Source organism: Myotis daubentonii, chromosome 5 (assembly GCF_963259705.1).
Source record: "Myotis daubentonii chromosome 5, mMyoDau2.1, whole genome shotgun sequence".
Lineage (NCBI taxonomy): Eukaryota > Metazoa > Chordata > Mammalia > Chiroptera > Vespertilionidae > Myotis > Myotis daubentonii.
Window position 1 is genome coordinate 22,387,326 of NC_081844.1, and position 21,862 is coordinate 22,409,187.

The 21,862-nt window shown below is 39.8% G+C and overlaps 1 protein-coding gene across 1 annotated transcript; it reads left to right on the forward strand.

Moving 5' to 3' along the window:
• The first annotated feature begins 13,677 nt into the window (after positions 1-13,677).
• LOC132234139 (olfactory receptor 7A5-like) lies at positions 13,678-14,631 on the forward strand. Its single transcript, XM_059695189.1, has one exon. It carries the CDS (start codon positions 13,678-13,680, stop codon positions 14,629-14,631), a length of 954 nt encoding a protein of 317 aa, XP_059551172.1.
• Positions 14,632-21,862: the final 7,231 nt, after the last annotated feature.

Here is a 21,862-nt window from a genome sequence, read left to right on the forward strand (position 1 = left end):
GTCTGAAAACCTGCACTTGATTTCTAGGCTTCAAGACTGAAAACAAGAAATTAGGATCCTTTAATCAGATTGGGTTTGTACAACTTGCTTCTTTTATTTATTTCCTGGAATTTCCTTTTGTTTGAGGTCAACTTCTCTATACAATTTAAGTGACCATTTTATTACACGTTCGGCTACGTCTATTATACAGAGAGTCTTTCCCTTTCTCCTTTGTTCTTTTTTTTTAATTTTTTTTTATTGCTTAAAGTATTACAAAGGGTATTACATATGTATCCATTTTATCCCCCCGCCCTAGACAGTCCCCTAGCCTCCCCTATCACCCAGTGTCTTATGTCCATTGGTTATGCTTATATGCATGCATACAAGTCCTTTAGTTGATCTCTTACCCCCCTACCTCCTGCCCCCCAACCCTCCCCGGCCTTCCCGCTGCAGTTTGACAATCTGTTTGAGGCAGCTCTGCCTCTGTATCCATTATTGTTCAAAAGTTTATAATGGTCTCTATTGTCCATGAATGAGTGAGATCATGTGGTATTTTCCCTTTATTGACTGGCTTATTTCACTTAGCATAATGCTCTCCAGTTCCATCCATGACGTTGCAAATGGTAAGAGTTCCTTCCTTTTTACAGCAGCATAGTATTCCATCGTGTAGATGTACCACAGTTTTCTAATCCATTCATCTACTGATGGGCACTTAGGCTGTTTCCAGATCTTAGCTATGGTGAATTGTGCTGCTATGAACATAGGGGTGCATATATCCTTTCTGATTGGTGTTTCTGGTTTCTTGGGATATATTCCTAGAAGTGGGATCACAGGGTCAAATGGGAGTTCCATTTTCAGTTTTTTAAGGAAACTCCATACTGTCTTCCATAGTGGCTGCACCAGTCTGCATTCCCACCAGCAGTGCACAAGTGTTCCTTTTTCTCCACATCCTCTCCAGCACTTGTCGTTTGTTGATTTGTTGATGATAGCCAGTCTGACAGGTGTGAGATGGTACCTCATTGTTGTTTTGATTTGCATCTCTCAGATGATTAGTGACTTTGAGCATGTTTTCATATGTCTCTTGGCTTTCTGAATGTCCTCTTTTGAAAGGTGTCTATTTAGGTCCTTTGCCCATTTTTTGATTGGATTGTTTATCTTCCTTTTGTTAAGTTGTATGAGTTCCCTATAAATTTTGGAGATTAGGCCCTTATCAGATATGTCATTGGCAAATATGTTTTCCCACACAGTGGGTTTTCTCATTGTTTTGTTGATGGTTTCTTTTGCTGTGCAGAAGCTTTTTATTTTGATGTAGTCCCATTTGTTCATTTTCTCTTTAGTTTCAAGTGCCCTAGGAGCTGTATCAGTGAAGCAATTGCTTCGGCATATGTCTTAGATTTTGTTGCCTTTGGATTCTTCTAGAATTTTTATGGTTTCCTGTCGTACATTTAAGTCCTTTATCCATTTTGAGTTTATTTTTGTGTATGGTGTAAGTTAGTGGTCTAGTTTCATTTTCTTGCATATATCTGTCCAATTTTCCCAACACCATTTATTGAAGAGACTATCTTGGCTCCATTGTATGTTCTTGCCTCCTTTGTCAAATATTAATTGAGCATATTGGTTCGGGCCGATTTCTGGGCTCTCTATTCTATTCCATTGATCTATATGCCTATTCTTGTGCCAGTACCAGGCAGTTTTGAGAACAGTGGCTTTGTAATACAACTTGATATCTGGTATTGAGATCCCACCTACTTTGTTCTTTTTCAGGATTGCTGCAGCTATTCGGGGTCTTCTTTTATTCCAGATGAATTTTTGGAAAGTTCGTTCTAGATCTCTGAAGTATGCTGTTGGTATTTTAATGGGAAGTGCATTGAATTTATAGATTGCTTTGGGTAGTATGGACATTTTAATGATGTTGATTCTACCAATCCATGAGCACGGTATGTTCTTCCATCTGTTTATGTCTTCCTCTATGTCTTTTTTCAACGTCCTGTAGTTTTCTGAGTAGAGGTCTTTTACCTCTTTAGTTAAGTTTATTCCTAGGTAGCTTAATTTTTTTGGTGCAATGGTAAACGGGATTGTTTTTATAATCTCTCTTTCTGAAAGTTCACTATTGGTGTATAGAAATGCCTCAGATTTCTTGGGGTTAATTTTGTATCCTGCTACATTGCCAAATTCATGTATTAAGTCTAGTAGCTTTTTGATGGAATCTCTAGGGTTTTGTATGTATAATATCATGTCGTCTGCAAATAAGGACAGTTTTACTTCCTCTTTTCCAATTTGGATGCCTTTTATTTCTTCTTCTTGCCGAATTGCAATGACTAACACTTCCAGTACTATGTTGAACAGGAGTGGTGAGAGGGGGCATCCCTGTCTTGTTCCTGTTCTTAGGGGAAATGGTGTTAGTTTTTGTCCGTTGAGTATGATGTTGGCTGTGGGCCTGTCATATATGGCTTTTATTATGTTGAGGTATGATCCTTCTACTCCCACCTTGCTGAGAGTTTTTATCAAAAATGGGTGTTGAATTTTGTCAAATGCTTTTTCTGCATCAATTGATATGACCATGTGGTTTTTTTTCTTTCAATTTGTTTATGTGATGTATCACGTTTATTGATTTGTGGATATTGTACCATCCTTGCATCCCTGGGATAAATCCTACTTGGTCATGGTGTATGATCTTTCTGATGTACTGCTGGATCCGATTTGCTAAGATTTTTGTTGAGGATTTTGGCATCTATGTTCATGAGGGATATTGGCCTGTAATTCTCTTTCATTGTGTTGTCTTTACCTGGTTTTGGTATTAGGGTGATGCTGGCTTCATAGAATGAGCTTGGAAGTGTTCCTTCCTCTTGAATTTTTTGTAGTAGTCTGAGGAGGATAGGTTTTAGTTCTTCCTTGAATGTTTGGTAAAATTCCCCTGTGAAGCCATCTGGTCCTGGGCTTTTGTTTGATGGAAGCTTTTTGATGACTCCTTCAATTTCTTCCATAGTTATTGGCCTGTTGAGATTTTTAGATTCTTCCTGATTGAGTTTTGGAATGTTGTATTTTTCTAGGAATTTGTCCATTTCCTCCAGGTTGTCTAGTTTGTTGGAGTAAAGCTGTCCATAGTATTTTTTAACAATCATTTGTATTTCTGTGGGGTCTGTTGTTATTTCGCCTCTATCGTTTCTGATTTTATTTATTTGGGTCCTCTCTCTCTGCTTCTTGGTGAGTCTCCTTTGTTCTAAACTCACATAGTTATTTCCAACCTTGATCAGAAATGTAAATTCCAGTTTATTTCATAGACAATATGGATTTCTGAAGATTAATTTATTCTCAAATGACATACATCATTGTAAGGAAGTGTTCCCATTTTATAGATAGAATAGCATAACTTTTATTACTCGCTGGGAAAACTTTGCTTGGTTACTCACACTATTTATATAACTTCATTCCAGGAAAATCTGACACCTCAATTTTAACTTTTATGTTTCTCATTCTTTATACACCAGTACTTTCACTGCTCTTCCTGATAATGTTAACTTTATCCTTGTTCCTTATAAGTCTCGGCCTATTGATGGTAATGCTATAGGTTGAAAATGCCTGGGCACTGGCCTTGGGCCCTAGTACTGGTTCCTCAGACCACAGTCAATGTTGTGGCTGGATGGACGCTTGTGGTCCTTATTAAAATTGCAACAATCATGAGGCATCTATGAAATCACAAGGTTTATTACCCGCAGGTCCTGGAGGATACACAGCATCCTAAGGGCCACATCAGAAGGTCTCAGAATGGGGGAGGGAGGAAAACAAGAGAGAGAGAGAGAGAGAGAGAGAGAGAGAGAGAGAGAGAGAGAGAGAGAGAGAATAGGTTGAGTTGGGAGGGGAGACCTGAGCACTTCTCTAATAGCCTTGTCATGAAGCTGGCAATAGGATTCTTTGAGATAGATGTCTTTGAAACACATGCCACATACATCAAATTTTAATGTCAGGTATTTACACTAGTATCTTGCTACTAGGATTTATAACTAATCTCCTCGTTTTATGCCGGAAGCCAGTGCATCCTTGCTGCTTGACACAGTCGCTGCAGGAAAGAAACATCTGCACAGCATATATTTCAAGGGACCTGGCGTATATAGCATACTGTTTTTAATGTGTTTGCTCTCCTTAGTGCTATGTGTTTTAACCAAGGTCACCTCTCCGAGAAAGGTTATTTCCCCAGGTAGGGATTTTTCCCTGAAGTTAAGGAGGGGATAAAACCCCTTAACTAAGTGCCAGGCGAGTAGTTAATCACTTTAACTACAAACAATCACACTTAAGCTACCTAATCTTTACTCCCTGGAATGGAGATAAGAAACGCCCTAACCTTTGCAATAGAAATTGACAGGATTAAAATAAACTGGTATAAATACAGATGTAACAAGACAACAAAAATCAGAACCTGGCTGGAGAACCTGGACAGAACCTGGCGACAGAACTTGGCTGGAGATCCTGGCTAGACTGCTGATCAACTGAATGCTGTCTCCATGTCATTCTTTTTCGCCAACTCTATCCACATCTTTGGGGACCCCTGGACCTGCTGGGGTTGGACCCCAGCAGTTTTATCATCTTATTCAAATCAGTGTCCAGAATACCTACAATAATACCTGGGAACCTTGATTATCAAGTATATATGCCCCAGTGGCTTCTATATGGATATGAGGCAGGAGAGAAAGAAACCAAAGCCCCCAGTTCCTGGCATGATCAAAGAGAAAACAGTTTATGGCAGGAAACCCCCTGCAGTGGTTAGAGGTCACAACAACAAGGACTGACTAGAGATCGCATTGAATCTATAGATTGCTTTGGGTATTTTTTTAATTCAATCTAGTAAATTTGAAGATCTAATTGGCTTTATTAAATGATTCAGGAGGCAGACAGCATCCCATCTAACAACTAAGAGAAATTTCTGAAGGGTTGTACAAAAGTAGAAGGTTTTACAGAAGAAAAAAAAAGAGTAGTGTAAGGGGGCTATTAATAACAGAAAGGAAAGGATTTGGCGGGGGGCTTGACATCTTTTCTTTGGGAGATGAGAACAGGAGGGTTTTCTCATGCAGATTCCTTCTTCTTTCTACAGGGATGGAGAGGGCCCATGTGACAGATTACCTTACTGGTGCTTGACCAAAAGATTCCAACCTGGTTGATTAAAATTGTATTTCTGGGAGATGTAGAAACTTCCATTAGGTCCAGTATTAAATCTGGGTTTGGCATCCTAGACTTTTAGCATGAGTGATGCCATTTTGAGCCTGTGGTATGGTGTAACAATATTAATTTTCCCAATTAGTGAGAAGAGTATACCTTTCCATTCTTATGTCTTTATTCATATTTTTTAAACATATTTTTATTGATTTCAGAGAGGAAGGGAGAGGGAGAGGGAGATAGAAACATCAATGATGAGAGAGAATCATCAATTGGCTGCCTCCTGCACACCCCCTACTAGGGATCAAGCCCACAACTCAGGCATGTGGCCTTGCTGGAATCGAACATGGGACCCTTTAGTCCACAGGCCAATCCTTTATCCACTAAGCCAAATGAACTAGGGCTTTTTTCATATTTCTTTATTGATTTCAGAGAGGACAAGAGAGGGAGGGAGATAGAAACATCAATGAATGATGAGAGAGAATCATCAATCGGCTTCCTCCTGCACATCCCCTACAGGGGATCAAGCCCACAACCCAGGCATGTGCCCTTGACCAGAATTGGACTCAGGCCCCTTCTGTCTGCAGCCAACGCTCTAGCCACTGAGCCAAATTGGCTAGGGCCTTTTTTTGTGTCTTCTTCAATAACATAAAGCAATATGTTCTAGTTTTCAATGTACAGGTCTTTCACTTCCTAGGTTATGTTTACTCCTAGTATTTTATTCTTTTTAATGCAGTTGTAAATGGGATTATTTTCTTAATTTCTCTCTCCAAAAGTTTGTTATGAGACACCACAGATTTCTGTAAATTCATTTTGTATCCCACAATGTAGCTGAATTCATTTATTGGTTCTAACAAATTGTTTTTATTTTAAATAACTTATTGGAGTGAATGAATGAAATAAACTGAATGTATTTAAAATGCAAACTTTTCTGAATTAAAGGAGCCATACAGAAATTAAGAGTACATGAAATCAACCAGATCCTCTGCTTCCTTATTTCTGCTGGTGATGTGAGGTAATAAACCTAATTCAGTCAATTTCATTAATAAAGAAAATATTTGGTGAGTCTAAGAACTCTTTCACCGGTATGGAGTCTATGTATGCATACTTCTATGTACACTTTATATGATTTTCTTTCTAATAAACACATAGACATATATGTCCAACACAGACTCATTAATATTTTCACCTTGAATGTTTAAAGAAAATTTGAAAACATTGGAGAGAATAGAAGTTAAAAGAACAAATTATTAAACTCACATGAAACTAAAAGAAAGTAAAAATTTAGACACGAAGATTTAAAGTAGAATTGTTGAGGAAGATGGTGGCAGAGCTGGTGGAAGTTGCTCTCTCTTCCTCCCAGCCCTGAACTGGAATCACAACTAAATTATACAAAAATCAACCTAAATAACCAACTGAAAACAGCTGAACAGAATTCTCACAACCAAATATTTGCAGAAGAAGCTACATCGAGACCAATGCCATCTTTCCTGGGGCAAGCACTCCCCTCCAATCTGCATCAGCCTAGAGGCCTGCACAAGCCCCACACTCCTGGCCCCCCTGCCATCCTGTCTGAGCTCACAACCCACAAAGGAGTGTGCTGTCTGAGCCTGTACTAGGAATGGGGAGGTAGTGATCTTATTTCTAGAAACTCATATCAACGCAAAAGATAATTACTTGAACTTGTATAGCAACCTTACGTCGTTTACTATGTTTTCCCTGGTAACCTCCCCCCATATCTGACTCCCTTCCCTCAACACCTTTTTCTGTCTTCAGTTAATGATGGTGGTGAAGGTGGTATTTTGAGGAGTTACTTAGTTTTCCTAGTTCTCTCCCACATATATAGGAGGCATACATGTTATTAAACCTTTGTTTGTTTTTCTCCTGTCAATCTGTCTTTTATTACAAAGACTGGAGGCCCAGTGCACAAGATTCATGCACTCGGGAGTGGGAGGGGGCGGGTGGTCTCTCAGGCCAGCCTGCGCCCTCTTGCAGTCCGGAAACCCTGGCGGGGGTGTGGGAGGGGATGTCTCGCAGTGGACATCCTTAGCTCTGCCATGGAAGCGGGAGAGGCTCCTTCAACCACTGCTGTGCTAGCCAGCCATGAGCCCGGCTTCTGGCTGAGCAGCACTCCCCCTGTGGGAGTGCACTGACCACCAGGGGCAGCTCCTGCTTTGCATGTCCGGCCCCTGGTGGTCAGTGTGCACCATAGATATCGGTCTATTTGCATTACCCTTTTATTATGTAGAATGTGTAAGCCAAGAACCCAGAAAGGTATAGGTTAAATTATTTCTCTGCCCCTACAGAACAACAGGCTATCCAGCCGTGGGCAAACTACGGCCCGCGGGCCTTTGAAATGAATAAAACTAAAAAAAAAAAAAAAAAAAAAAAAAAAGACCGTACCCTTTTATGTAATGATGTTTACTTTGAATTTATATTAGTTCACACAAATACTCCATCCATGCTTTTGTTCCAGCCCTCCGGTCCAGTTTAAGAACCCACTGTGGCCCTCGAGTCAAAAAGTTTGCCCACCCCTGGATACCATATAGCTTAGGGAAATAGAAGGCTATACCATCAAGGTTTGCATAAGTGCACTTTCTGATGTGCACTCAATGACAACATCGCCTATGGGTGCATTTCTCTGAACATGTCCCTGTTTGCTAAGCAGTGCATGACTGTACATCTTTCATTCAAAATCTTAAGCAAACACAATTTTTGGTGAAGATGACCTACAACTACCTACCCCTTACTCCACAACAGGACCAAAACTTGCTACTCAAAGAGTGGTCCTCAGACCAGGACTGCAAAATCAGCATTTTCCTGGAACTTATGAGAAATGCAGATGCCCTGGGCCCACCAGCATCTCCTGAATCAGTATTTGAACTTGAACTAGAATCGTGGGTAATTCATATTGATAAAGACTAACAGCAATTTAAGTAAACATAACCAGTCATGAGGGTCTATAGGAGGGGATAGCACTAATGGAATTTCTCACACTGTATGTAGTTGTGAGAGCCCTACAAGAGGAACTCTATGTTTATTAAAACCCCATGGTCCTAACTGCCCCTTCCTTCTTCCTTCCCCCTCTATAAGTACCTCTCCATCTTGGCACACAGGCTAGAGTGTGCATGTGTCTTGTCATATCTACATGCATGGTGGTCTATGTTTTTTTTTTGGAGGTAAGTCATATTTGTTTAATATAAGGATGGAAAGTTACAGCAGTGCTTGGAGGGTCAGCGCTGAATGCCAGTTGGTGTGTTCTCAGGCAGTGGAAGTGGTGGAAGTGGCCATTTCAGGTTCCCCATTGGCCAGGCCCAAATGCCTCTCCTGGGTCACCACCTCCTCACCACTCGGTCATCACAGGTGGTCGAGCCATGCCAGTCTGCTCGTTTCAAATCTCCATGCATTTTCCTCATCTTTCTCTGCCTTGACACTCTTACTCATTCTTGTCCTCCACGGAGCCTTCGCAGATCTCCTCTCCAAGCTAAGGACCTCAGACTTGTTTTTAAATGTTTTTATTGATTTTTAAAGACTGAGGCATGGGGAGGTTACAATACTGTCTTTTTTCCTGAATAAATCCTCTTGGTGATGAAACACCTAGGCAATAGTATTTTTTTAATATATTTTATTGATTTTTTACAGAGAGGAAGGGAGAGAGACAGAGAGCTAGAAACATCGATGAGAGAGAAACATCGATCAGCTGCCTTCTGCACATCTCCCACTGGGGATATGCCCGCAACCCAGGTACATACCCTTGACCTGAATCGAACCTGGGACCCTTCAGTACGCAGGCCGACACTCTATCCACTGAGCCAAACCGGCTTTGGCGGCAATAGTATTTTTTAGTCAATAATAGGCACTGTGAAGTTGGAGAAGGTCTCATCTAGACTACGAATTTTTACCTTCTAAATATAACATAATTATTTGTGCTGGGTATTGCAAGTATTTACCATTCTACCTTCAGATATTCCCTCTTTGGGAACCACTGCACAGTTTGAGAACTGAAAGCATCATGACAGATTCTAATCAAAACCTATTCCTTACTCTGATGATAATTTTGGGTTGGTCACTAAACTTCTTCAAGCCCCACTTCTGCAATGGATAATGAAGGTCAAAATTGTATCACTTCAGAGAGAGAACCTTTATAAAATTTAAATCAAACAATGCATAAAAGGTACTAAACTCAGATTGGATAGCATACAATTATATAATTATGTCTCGTAATTAACAAAGGTCTTATAATGTGGGACTAAGTAGCAGCTCTTATCTTCTGATATAAGCATGAAATTTCTCATTGATTTGGAAAATGTGCCATGAAGGCAAGGAGGGTAGTTCCCAAGCTTTACATCAAAATCACACAGTTCTCTCCCTTGTTGAAGAGAGAAATAGCAATTTTCTGGAGGTATCATGGCTTGTGCCCCATGACGGGTCAGTACTTTGAAAATTCAAGTTCCTAGTCAAGCCAGCTTGCTCAGTCTTGGACTTTAGAGAAAAGGTAATTCAAAGTTGGGAAAGGTGCTGGGAGATGAGACCTCAAGAGGGTCATGGAGAAGGAGTAACAAAAACAGGATTCACTTAACTTCTCACCTGGTCCCTTGGGAACAAGGAATGGGCAGGAAATTTTTCCATTCTGTTCAGACCAGTGTGTCCACAGGGAAACCGGGTGCTCAGAGGTGGGAACAACAGTGCAAACAGCATCTAATGGGCAGTAAAAGGGAGGAGTAATATCTCCTCTGCAGCAGACTCCCCACATGTGCAGCGTTAGGCTGGAACAGAACGTATTTGTTTCTTTTGGGGTCTTAAGTCTGACTCTGGAACTAGTGCTTGACTCCTCCCTGCTCTTTTGTCTGAGAACAGAGCTTCAGTCTCCAACATAACCATCCAGGGAGCAATTCAGACTTCTATAAGGAGCCCTTTCTTTCAGAGACTCCCAACCAGGTGAGTCTGAGAGTGCAGCAGAAGCTGTGGGAAGATTCAAGGAGTGCATCCCAGAATTTCTCCCTGAGGTAACCTGAGAGCCTAACCAGGCCAGCTCAGAGCTGAGAGAAGACCATATATGTTTGCTAGGTAGGCGAGTATACAGTTAATACATTTAGTATACTAAATTAGTTTTCTCCTAAAAACATTGCTGTTCGGCATAGAATTAGTTTATATGTGTATAAATGGATTTAGGGGAATGGATGAAAATGTATTAATTTTGTGAGATCAATTCTATCAGTCTGTCACATTGTGTCTTCACCAATTACTTTAAAACATAAACAGTTCTACATTTTTCACCTTGGCAAACACATTCTTCCACATTCAATTAATGATTTTTTCTATCTATTTTCTAAGCATAATCTATTTATGTTTACATAGGCAGAAATTATAACTGTAGATACTGCTTAATTCACTGCCTTTTAAAAATATATTTTTGTGTGCTTTTTTCCACATCCTGCACATATATATAGAACTGGAGCGCCATATTGATGTAATTAAAATGTGGTGGGGTTTTATTTTGGGGGGGACACATTGCTTTTTTTGAAATTAGTTTTATAATTTTATTCAATTTTATTAATGCCATTATTTGAATACACAATATTTAACTATGTTTATTTTCCCTGCCATTTTTATATTATGAATATTCCATACCTTAACTTTTTTCCATATGAAAACACACATTAATAAAACTACATAAATAAATAAAATCAGTGAGCTCCCTGCTCATTTGACCTCACATTATACAAAGAAGGCCCAGTATAATGAAATAAGTGTGCTATGATATCATATTCTCAGGGATAAATATGTGAAGAAAGGCGATCAATTGTTGTGGCATAAGCAGGATTTTATAAAAAATGTTTGGGGATGATTTGTAGGTTGACAAAGAACAGAACCAGGACCAGTGCCCACCCATCAGTTGTATCACAAAAGAGATCAAAATTCAAAGCCAAAAAAAGCAAAGGAAAGATGCTATTGAGCCATATAAACACCAGAGTGATCTAAACATGGAATAGGTGCAGGAATCACAATTAGATCAGAGGCTGGGAGGACGCTGTGATGAGGTCAGTGGTGCAGTGAAGGTCCAGTCTGTGTGTGGTTCCTTGAGTCTGAGGTAACTTCAGCACCCACGCTGGCTCCCTCTTCTCGCTGCACCTGGCTCTCTGCAGGGGTCTTCACTCTTATTACTTTTCATTCATTAGTAGTAAATGGCCTTTTAAGCAGGTCTTGCATTGCTTGTGTTGAATTCCAGATCTGTTTTACTGTGTCTCAAAATAAGACATGACTTTTACATTGTGATCCAGCCTTTTTGTGCACACACACACACACACACACACACACGAGGAAAAAAAGGGAACCATGAAATGATTATGTATGTACCCTCACTGTGTATGACACACTCTAATGCTTTCTTTTGTGCCTCCTTGATTCCATTCTATTTCATTCTTACAACTGTAATCTGCAAAGGGCTCCTGATCTCAGAACATAGAGAACATTCCTCAAGCATGTCCTCCACACCTAACTTCATAGAATCCTGTCATAGAATACATGTTTATCAGCCACACTAAAGTAAATCTAAAGGGGGAGAGAAGGTGTTTGTATAACATGCTATATGCCTCAGGTACGCACAGTCTAGCAAGGAACAAAGACATGGGATTAAATAAAAAAATCTCACCATGGGTGCCCTAACACTTAGATTAAGAGCATGAGAAAGTGACCTTTTCCTGTGCTAATCTTAGAAAAAGAAAAGGTTCATGAAGGAGAGGATCCAGTCTCTCTGAAAGAGGAGTTGGAGTTTGGAGGATGGAGAGGGGGTGAAAAATTCCAAAAGACCAGTGGGGAGACCCCAAGCAGAGGAAAGCAAGCCCATAAAGGCTCTGAGCCCTGCAGCTGTGGTGTCAGGTGAAGTGGACTCAGTTCAATGTTTAGGAGACCAGTGGTAAGGAGGCCAGGGCTCTGTGAGGGTGGAGCTGGCCCAAAGTTCACAGACACTCGTGATTGAAGCTATAGAATTTTGGCCTCTATCTCCAGTGAGTTATCACTAGGGGAGGAATTTAAATCAGAGAGTTCAATGATCAGCTTTAAAGTTCTCTCTGAGTCAATGTGAATATTTGGCTAAAGGGGTGTCTGCCTGTTAGATGGGAGAGATGACAGGGAACTGAAATATGTCTGTGGAATTGGCGACCGAGATGTTAGGAAGCAATAAAGACATTTGAGAGGAGGAAGAAAATAATCAGCCTCATCCCATCAGAGTGGTAACCATTCATTTACCAACAAGAAGGAAGTACACCAAGTTCTTTACATACAGTATATTGATTATCTGTCCACCATCATAGGCTGTTGGATACTATAATCCTCATCATCAGGTGAGGTTATTAACAATTATTAAGCTGTAGCCCTAACTGGTGTGGCTCTGTGGATAGAGCATGGACCCAGGACTGAAGGGTCAAGGACACATTTCTGGGGTGAGGGCTTGATCCCCAGTAAGGGGTGTGCAGAAGGCAGCGGACCAATGATCCTCTCTGATCATTAATGTTCCTATCTCTATCTCCTTCTCCCTTCCTCTCTGAAATCAATAAAAATACATATTTGAGAAAAAGACAAGGGGAGAATCTTAAAAGCAGCAAGAGAAAAACAGTTAGTTACCTACAAGACAGCATCCATATGACTCTCAGCTGATTTTTCAGCAGAAAACATACAGGCCAAAAGGGAGTGGTAAGAAATATTCAGTGATGAATATCAAGGACCTATGACCAAGAATACTCTACCCAGCCAAGCCACCATTTAGAATTGAAGGTCAAATAAAGAGCTTCACATACAAGAAAAAGTTAAAGGAGTTCATCACCACCAAAACAGTATTACAGGAAATGTTGAAGGGTATTCTAAAGAAGAAGAAAAAGAGGAGGAAGGAAAAGAATAATGAGGAGGAGGGTCAGCAGGAAGAGGAAGAAGATGGGAGGAAAAAAAGGAGAAGAAAAAGATAGCAAATATGAAGAATAGAATGGCAATAAAAATATATCTATTAATAATTGAAACTAAAATCAAGGCAAATGAACAAGGAATCTAATGAACAAAATAAACTGATGAGTAAAATAGAACCAGAGGCATAGAAATATGGAACAGACTGACAAATCTCAGAGGGAAGGGGGAAGAGTAGGGAAGAGATTAACCAAAGAACTTATATGCATATATGCATTACCTCTGGACACAGACAATAAGATGGTGAAGGCCTGCATTGGGATGGGAACTGGGTAAAGGGGGTAATGGAGTTGAAAAAGGAGGACATCTGTAATACTCTCAATAATAAAGATTTTTTAAAAAAACGAACAACAACAACAAAAAAACCTGTGCAGTCCATGGCCACCTCGGGGAAAAGGTCTGAGGAGGACAGAAATTCCTAATCAGAATGTCATGGGTTAGGGTGTGTGTTGTAAGGGGATGATATGTTCAAAAAAATAGATATTGATTACTTTATTGCAAAGTATAATTGTAGCATTTCAATTATGTTAGTAATATTCAATGATTTAAGAATGATCATGCTACTTTTTCTTTTCTACTAGTCACCTACACCACATGGGACGAAACAATGATACCCCAATTTCAGAATTTCTTCTCCTGGGATTTTCAGAGGAACCAGCACTGCACCCCCTCATATTTGGGCTCTTCCTCTCCATGTACCTGATCACTGTGTTGGGAAACCTGCTCATCATCCTGGCCGTCAGCTCAGACTCCCACCTCCACACACCCATGTACTTCTTCCTCGCCAACCTGTCCTTGGTAGACATCAGTGTCACCTCCACCACCGTCCCAAAGATGCTAGTGAACATCCAGACACAAAGCAGAGTCATCACCTATGCAGGCTGCATCACACAGTTGTATTTTTTCATACTCTTTGCAGCACTGGATGACTTTCTTTTAGCCGTGATGGCCTATGACAGGTATGTGGCCATCTGCCACCCCCTGCACTATATGGTCATCATGAACTCCTGGCTCTGTGGACTGCTGGTTCTGATGTCTTGGATCATGGGATCTCTGAATTCCTTGTTACAAAGTGTGATAGTGTTGCGATTGTCCTTCTGTATGGACTTCAAAATTCCCCACTTTTTCTGTGAACTCAAACAGGTCATCCAACTTGCCTGTTCTGACACCTTTCTTAATAACATGGTGATGTATTTTGTATCAGTGCTTCTGGGTTGTGGTCCCCTTGCTGGTATCCTTTACTCTTACTCCAAGATAGTGTCCTCTATACGTGCAATCCCATCAGCTCAGGGTAAGTATAAGGCATTTTCTACCTGTGCATCTCACCTCTCAGCTGTCTCCTTATTTTATGGTACAGTCCTAGGAGTGTATCTCAGCTCTGCTGCTACCCACAGCTCACACTCAAGTGCAGCAGCCTCAGTGATGTACGCTGTGGTCACACCCATGCTGAACCCCTTCATCTACAGTCTCAGGAACAAAGACATAAAGAGGGCCCTGAAAAGATTCTATGGGATGGCAGGTAGAAAAGGGACAACCATCCTGAGGTAGAAAAAGTGCTCCAAGACTCAAAACCAGAAATTGAGATTCTTTCATCAGATTGTAGTTTTCAAACTTATTCCTTGTATTCTGTCCTTGAAATTCCTTTGTTTGTTTCAATTCTTCTATACAATTTAAGTGACCATTTTATTAAGCTTTCTGCTTTGTCTGTTATGTAGACAGTTGTTCCCTTTGTCGTTTTTTGTACCTTCACAAAGTTTTTTCCAACCCAGATCAGAAATGTTTGGAAGTTGTCATTTAATTCATTGGCAACATTGATGTCTTAACAATAATTTCTTCTCAAATGACTTATATCATTGTAAGTAATTTGTTCTGTGTTCTTCATGTGTCCTTCATTCTTTGTACATCGGTACCTTAACTGATCTTCCTGATACTGTAGATTTTATGGTTGTTCCCTATAAGTCTCAGTCTATTGATTGTGATGGAATAGGATAGGGATGCCTGGGCACTGGCCTGGGTCCTACCACTTGTTCCTCAGACCAGAGTCAATGTTGTGACTAGATGGATCTTTATGGTCCTTATGATTTCAACAGCCATCATGGAACTATGAACATGTAAGTTTTATTACTCACAGGTCCAGCTTGCCCAAATACCACACATGAGAGTTGGAATTAGAGCAGGAGGAGGAAAAGCAGGATCACCCCTGTGGTCAGTTATCCAGGTTACCCAGGGTTTTCTACAAGGGGAATTTTATAATATGTTAATCTTGTGTAAAAATCACAAAATTTTTGTGTTTAATTCCAAATAAACTTTGCTTCCTAGATATATCCATTTCTTAATGTGAATGTCCTTCCTTTGTTTATATTAAAATTGCTTCTAATTAAAAATAAGATTGCATATATTTCAAGTTCCAAATCAAATCCTATATAATAAAAGGTAATATGCAAATTTACCCTAACAGCAGAACCACTGAGAATGACTGGTCACTATGACACACACTGACCACCAGGAGGCAGATGCTCAATGCAGGAGCTGCCCCCTGGTGGTCAGTATGCTCCCACAGGGGGAGCTCTGCTGAGCCACAAGCCAGTCTGATGGCTGCCAGCACAGCGGTGGTGGTGAGAGCCTCTCCCACCTCCTCAGCAGCACTAAGGATGTCAGACTGCAACTTAGTCCTGCTCCCTGCTGGCAAGTGGACATTCCCTGAGGGCTCCTGGGCTGCCAGAGGGATGTCTGACTGCCAGCTTAGGCCTGATCTCCCGGGAAGTGAGCCTAAGCCAGCAGGTGGACATCCCCTGAGGGGTCCAAGACTGCTAGAGGGCACAGGCCGGGCTGAGGGATCCCTCTAAGTACACAAATTTTTGTGCACCAGGACTCTAGTTAAAAATAAAAGGGGAACTTCGTGGGTGGTGGCATCATGAGTGCTTATGTAGTAGCAGTGTCATACATCTGGCAATATGATTATCTGAGATGAATGTCTGTGAAAAAAAGCTTAGTCAGGTACTAGTGCTATAAAAATGCTACTGTATTTCATACATAATTTTCAAGTTTTACTTTCTTATTTAGCTGAGGGTCCACTTGTGGCAATTATAATAAGGACCAGAAGGGTCCATCTAGTCACATAGGGATTGGTCTCAGGAAAAAGTAGTAAGACCCGAGCCAGTGCCCAGGCATTCCTAACCTATTGCATCATTATCAATAGACTGAGATTTATAGGGAACAATCATAACTACCATAGTTAGTGGCAAAACTTAATTACCAAATATCTCTCTCCCAGTGAAGTCTACGTGGAAGCATACATGAGAGGTTCAGAGACAAAAAGAGACAGCAAGGTACCCTTTATATGACATTCTGAGCTAAAGATGAGGTAAAGCACCTGGAGCTACAGAAGGGAGGAAGGACATTGTAGGACAATAAGAAGAAAAGATGCTCAGTAATTAGAAATTTGCCCTGCCCTCGATATATGTCATAAAATGTTATCTCTGATGATAACTCTTATTATTGGAAAGACTCAAAATTTAAATTCTTTAAGGGAGAGGTAAAAGTTCCTATCTGGAAACTAAAGGGGAGCTCAGAGGGGTGTACAAAATAGAAGGTTTTTATAGGAAACAGGGAGGGAAAGAAGGAGCCATTAAAAACAGAGAGAAAAAAAGGATTATTTGGGGGCCATGACATCTTTTCTTTGGGGGAAGAGGAGAGAAAGGATTTCTATCAGACAGATTCCCTCTTGTTTCTGTGGGGGATGGGGAGACCCCACATGACAGATTACCTTACTGGTGCTTGACCAGAAATTCAAGGCTGGTTGATTAAAATTAAGCTTCTGGGAGAGGTGGAAACTTCCATTAAATCCAGTATGAAATCTAGATTTAGCATCATGGGTTTTTAACTGGAGTGATGCCAAATTGGGCATATGGTTTTCTCTTTGACAATAGTATGGACATTCACAATATTAAACACAGAATATCGATAAACTTGTCCACCAGGCACCATGAGATTTGTAGTGGAAAGATTAAATTCACTTTATTGGTAGCACTGTGCATGGAGAATGGGAAAGCTAGTGCTCAGAATATCTTCCCATTTATTTGTGCCTTTTTCAATATTTTTAGCAATGTTTTATAGTTTATTTCTAGGTATTTAATTCTTTTTGATGCAATTAGAAATGAAATTGTTCTCCAATTTCTCTTCTGACTGTTTATATAGATGCAAACAATTATTATGTGTTGATTTTGTATCATTATTAAACCTGTTTATTGGTTCTAAGAAAATTTTAAAATAATTTATTGGAGGATAATAACATAAAATAAAGTGAACATAGTTAACAGCAATATTTCTAAATTAAATGAGTTATACAAAAATTAAGAGTACGTACTGCACAGGTTCATATACATAACTCAAAAAACACAAAAGCTTTAATATCTTTGTTATAGAATTGTAAAAAATGTAATTAGCCTGATCCGCTGTTTCCTTATTTCTGCTGCTGATGTGGAATCATAAACCTAATTCCAGTAGATATTGGTAGAAATAAATAAAATGTTTTTTAAACATAGAGTATGTCTAATAACACTTCCATAGGTAGGAAGTATATATATATATATATATATATATATATATATATATATATATATATATACAAGTATGTACATTTGTACATGATTTTCTTTCAAATAAAAACACACAAAGACATAACACAGACACACTAATATTCTCACCTTTAATGTTGAAAGAAAATTTTAAAGAAATTTGGTGACAATAGAAATTAAAGGATGAATGATTAAATTAATATAAAACTAAAATATTAGAAATTTAGATGCAATGGTGTAACGTAGAAGGTTGACCTTAATTGTAGTAATAAATTACATTTCCTATATTAATGCACAAGGACCTCAAAGTCAGAACCACATTTACCTCCGTAACTGAAGAGTTTGTCCACCAGGCACCAAGTGAGTCACACTGAACATGAGATTTGTAGTAGAGAGATTAGATTCACTTTATTGCTAGCACTGGGCAAGGAGAATGGGAACGTTAGTGTTCAAAACTTGAACTCCTGGTTCTTTTACTGGCAATTGGTTTTAAAGGGTGAAATTGGGGGTAGGGGTTTTCAATGGGTGATCAGCTCATGGGTATATTCTGATTGGTTAGAGCTGGTGTTACAATGAGATATTTTAGGAGTTGTGATCATCAGTCATCCAATGTCAGCTAGCCTGGGATTTATGTGACTGTGGTCCATGAGAGTCAGTGGTTTTCTATCTGGTAGAAAAATTTAGTTCTTTTAAAACCAACTCAAGATATGTGTCTCTATGTTATCACAGATTCCAGATGGGGGACTAGTGCCACAAGACCCTGATTTATGTCTGAAAAAGTTACTTTGGTGAATATAAGGAAAAGGTACTCAGGTATGTTTCCTTGCAAATGAGACATTGGGGGGTAGAGGGTTTGGTTGAGAAGGGATTCGGCTTGGTTTCAATTTTATGAAATTGGGAATTCACTAGATCAGTTAATGGAGCAGAATCACCAAATTGACTTTGGATTTTTTTTTCTTCTACTTAATGTAAAATTTCAACACAAATTCCTTTACCAAAGAAAGTTAATAGAATAGATTAACAATGATGGGGACTGATTGCATCAATGACCCCTATCAATGGACTCCTTGTACCCTCTCACTTTCCAATATAACTTTCACCCCTATAACAGATTGAGTCTGTTTGCCCACTACTTGAATCTTATGGGTTTCTTTGACCAGAATAATGTGGTAGAAGTGATGTTGGGCTAATTCTGAACCTTGCACACATCTGTCTCTTGGAACTCTGCCATGGCTGTGTAAAGAAGCCCAGAACATCTGGAATAAGCCTCCAGGACCAGTGTTCCGGCTGAAGCCACTAGAAAAGCCAGCCACCAGTCAATCCAATACTTGTGTGAGAGACTCACCCAAGGTCAGCCGAACCACTGCCCTGACCAGACACATAAGAGATACCAGATCTACCAGTCATCCCTACATACACACTTTAAGTTATGGAGTACCCAGGCAATTTGATACACGAAAATCACTAACTGACACAGTAACTTTATTAAGTAAGATTGAGAAAATTGAGGAAGCAGAAGGTTAAGCAAATTGCCCAAGGTCACACAGCTAGTAAGTGCTGAAACTAGGGCACAAACACAGGCTACTTAGCTCCAGAATCTGCTCACCGAATCAGTATTCTATGTTCTGCTGCTATAGCAGTGCATGAACAAGTATTCTTATTTCTAAGATATTGTTCAACCAGTTATACACCCACATTTAGAGGCAGATTCCAACCTGGGGCAACTGATTGGCCCCTACTATGGCCACCTTGACCAGCTATGAGAGCAGCAAGATCCCAACCTGGCTGGATGTGAGGCACTTTATATTTTCAAGTCAGTAGCATTTAGAAATAGAATTCCACTGTCTTACACCTGAGGGCTGAAGAGTCATTTTTCACACAAAAAAACAAACGTAAAATTGGTGTGGAACTGCATAAGACCCTGATTAACCAAAGCAATTCTGAGAAAGCAAAACAAAGCTGGACTCAACCTATTCCCTGATTTCAAGCTATATTATACAGCTATAGTAATGAAAGCAGCATAGTACTGGCATAAAAACAGACACATAGATCAATGGAAAAGAATAGGGAGCCAAGAAATAAGCCCACACACATAAGGTCCTTAATTTAGGAGAAAAGAACCAAGAATGCTAAATGAGGAAAGGACAGTGTCTCCAATAAACTGTGCTGGAAAAACTGGACAACCACAGGCAAAAGAATGAAACTGGGTCACTATTGTAAGGGTTCAGAATGAGTCACCCCAAGACATGTACTTTGATTGATTTTGAGCTGAAGGCACCTGAGACCCTGGGAGTTCAAGAGAAACTTTTACCTCTCCCTTAAAGAATTTAAATTTTGGGTCTTGCCAATAATAAGAGTTATCATCAGAGTTACTAGTCACATTTTATGACCTGTATAGAGGGCAGGGCCAATTTCTAATTACTGACCATCTGCTCTTCTCATTGTCCTGCAATGTCCTTCCTCCCTTCTGAAGCCTCAGGAGCTTTACCTCATCTTTAGCTCAGAATGTCATATAAATGGTAACTCACTGTCTCTTTCTGTCTCTGAACCTATCATGTATATTTCCAAGTAGATTCCTCTGGCAGATAGATATTTGGTAATCAAATTTTTCAAGTAACTATGATAGTTTTTCTGGATGCTCAGCTAAATACAACACTGAAATCTGGAAATTAGGTATAAAATACAGTAATGTGTTTGAATAAGCTTTTATTTCAAATACATCCATCACAAATAACTGTTTTTCCAGGTGCATAACAAAGCTACTACATAAGCACGCATGTTGCCTTCACCCATGAAGTTTCCCTTTTATTTTAAACTAGGGGCCTGGTGCATGAAATTCATGCATAACAGCGGGGGCAGGGGAGGGGGGGAGGTCACTCAGCCCGGTTTGCACCCTCTCACAATCTGGGACCCCTCAGGGGATGTTCAAATACCGGTTTAGGCCCTGCAGGATCGGACATAAACCAGCACTCAGACATCCCTCTCACAATACGGGACCACAATCTCCTAACTGCTCATATGCCTACCTGCTCGATCACCCCTAACCACTCTGCATGCCTGCCTGATTGCCCCTAACTGCCACTACCTTGGCCCCCTCCACCACAGCTTCGTCCAAAAGGATGTCCAGAATGATGTCCATAAAAACGTTCGGATGTCTAAATTAATTACCATATTATGCTTTTATTATTATAGATTTCGTTGTTTTGTTTTGGAATAATTAATATATGCAATTTTATTTTTAATTAGAAGCATTTTTAAAACAAGCAAAGGGAGAAACTTTACATACAATGGATACATCTAGGGAGCAAAGTTCATTTGGAATTACACACAGGAACAGACCCAGAATTTTTGTGATATTGACACAAGAATTAACATGTTATAAAATTCCCCTTTTGAAAACCCTGAGTAACCTAAACAACTGACCACATTAATAACCCTGCTTTTCCTTCCTCTGCCTCAATTCCTGCTCTTAGGTTTTAAATAAAAAACAAACCCAAAATATATAAAGTACTCATACAACTCAACAAAAGGAAGACAAGCAGCCCAATCAGAAAATGGGCAGGAGACCTAAATAGACACTTCTCCAAAGAAGGACACACAAATGGCCAACAGTCATATGAATAAATCCTCAACGTCACTTATCATCAGAGAGATGCAAATTAAAACACAGTGAGGTGCCTCCTCACACCTGCCATAATGGCTGCTATCAATAAATCAACTAACAACAAGTGCTGGTAAGGATGTGGAGAAAAGGGAACCCTAGGACACTGCTGGTGGGAATGCAGACTGGTACAGCCACTGTGGAAACAGTGTAGAGGTTCTTCAAAATAATTAAAAATGGAACTGCCATTTGACCCAGTCATCCCACTTCTAGGAATATAACCTAAGAAGTCTGAAACACTAATCAGAAAGAATATATGTACATAGCAGCATTATTTACAATAGATAATATCTGGAGACAGCCCAGGTGCCCATCCATTGAAGAATGGATAAAAAAAAAACGGTGGTACATTTACACAATGGAATACTATGCAGTTGTGGAAAAGAAGGATCTCTTACCCTTTGAAATAGCATGGAGGGGCCTGGAAAGTATTATGCTAAGTGAAATAAGGCACTAAGAGAAAGACAAGTGTCACATGATCTAACTTAATTGTGAAATCCATGAACAAAATAAAGTGACAAACAAAATAGGCCCAGAGACA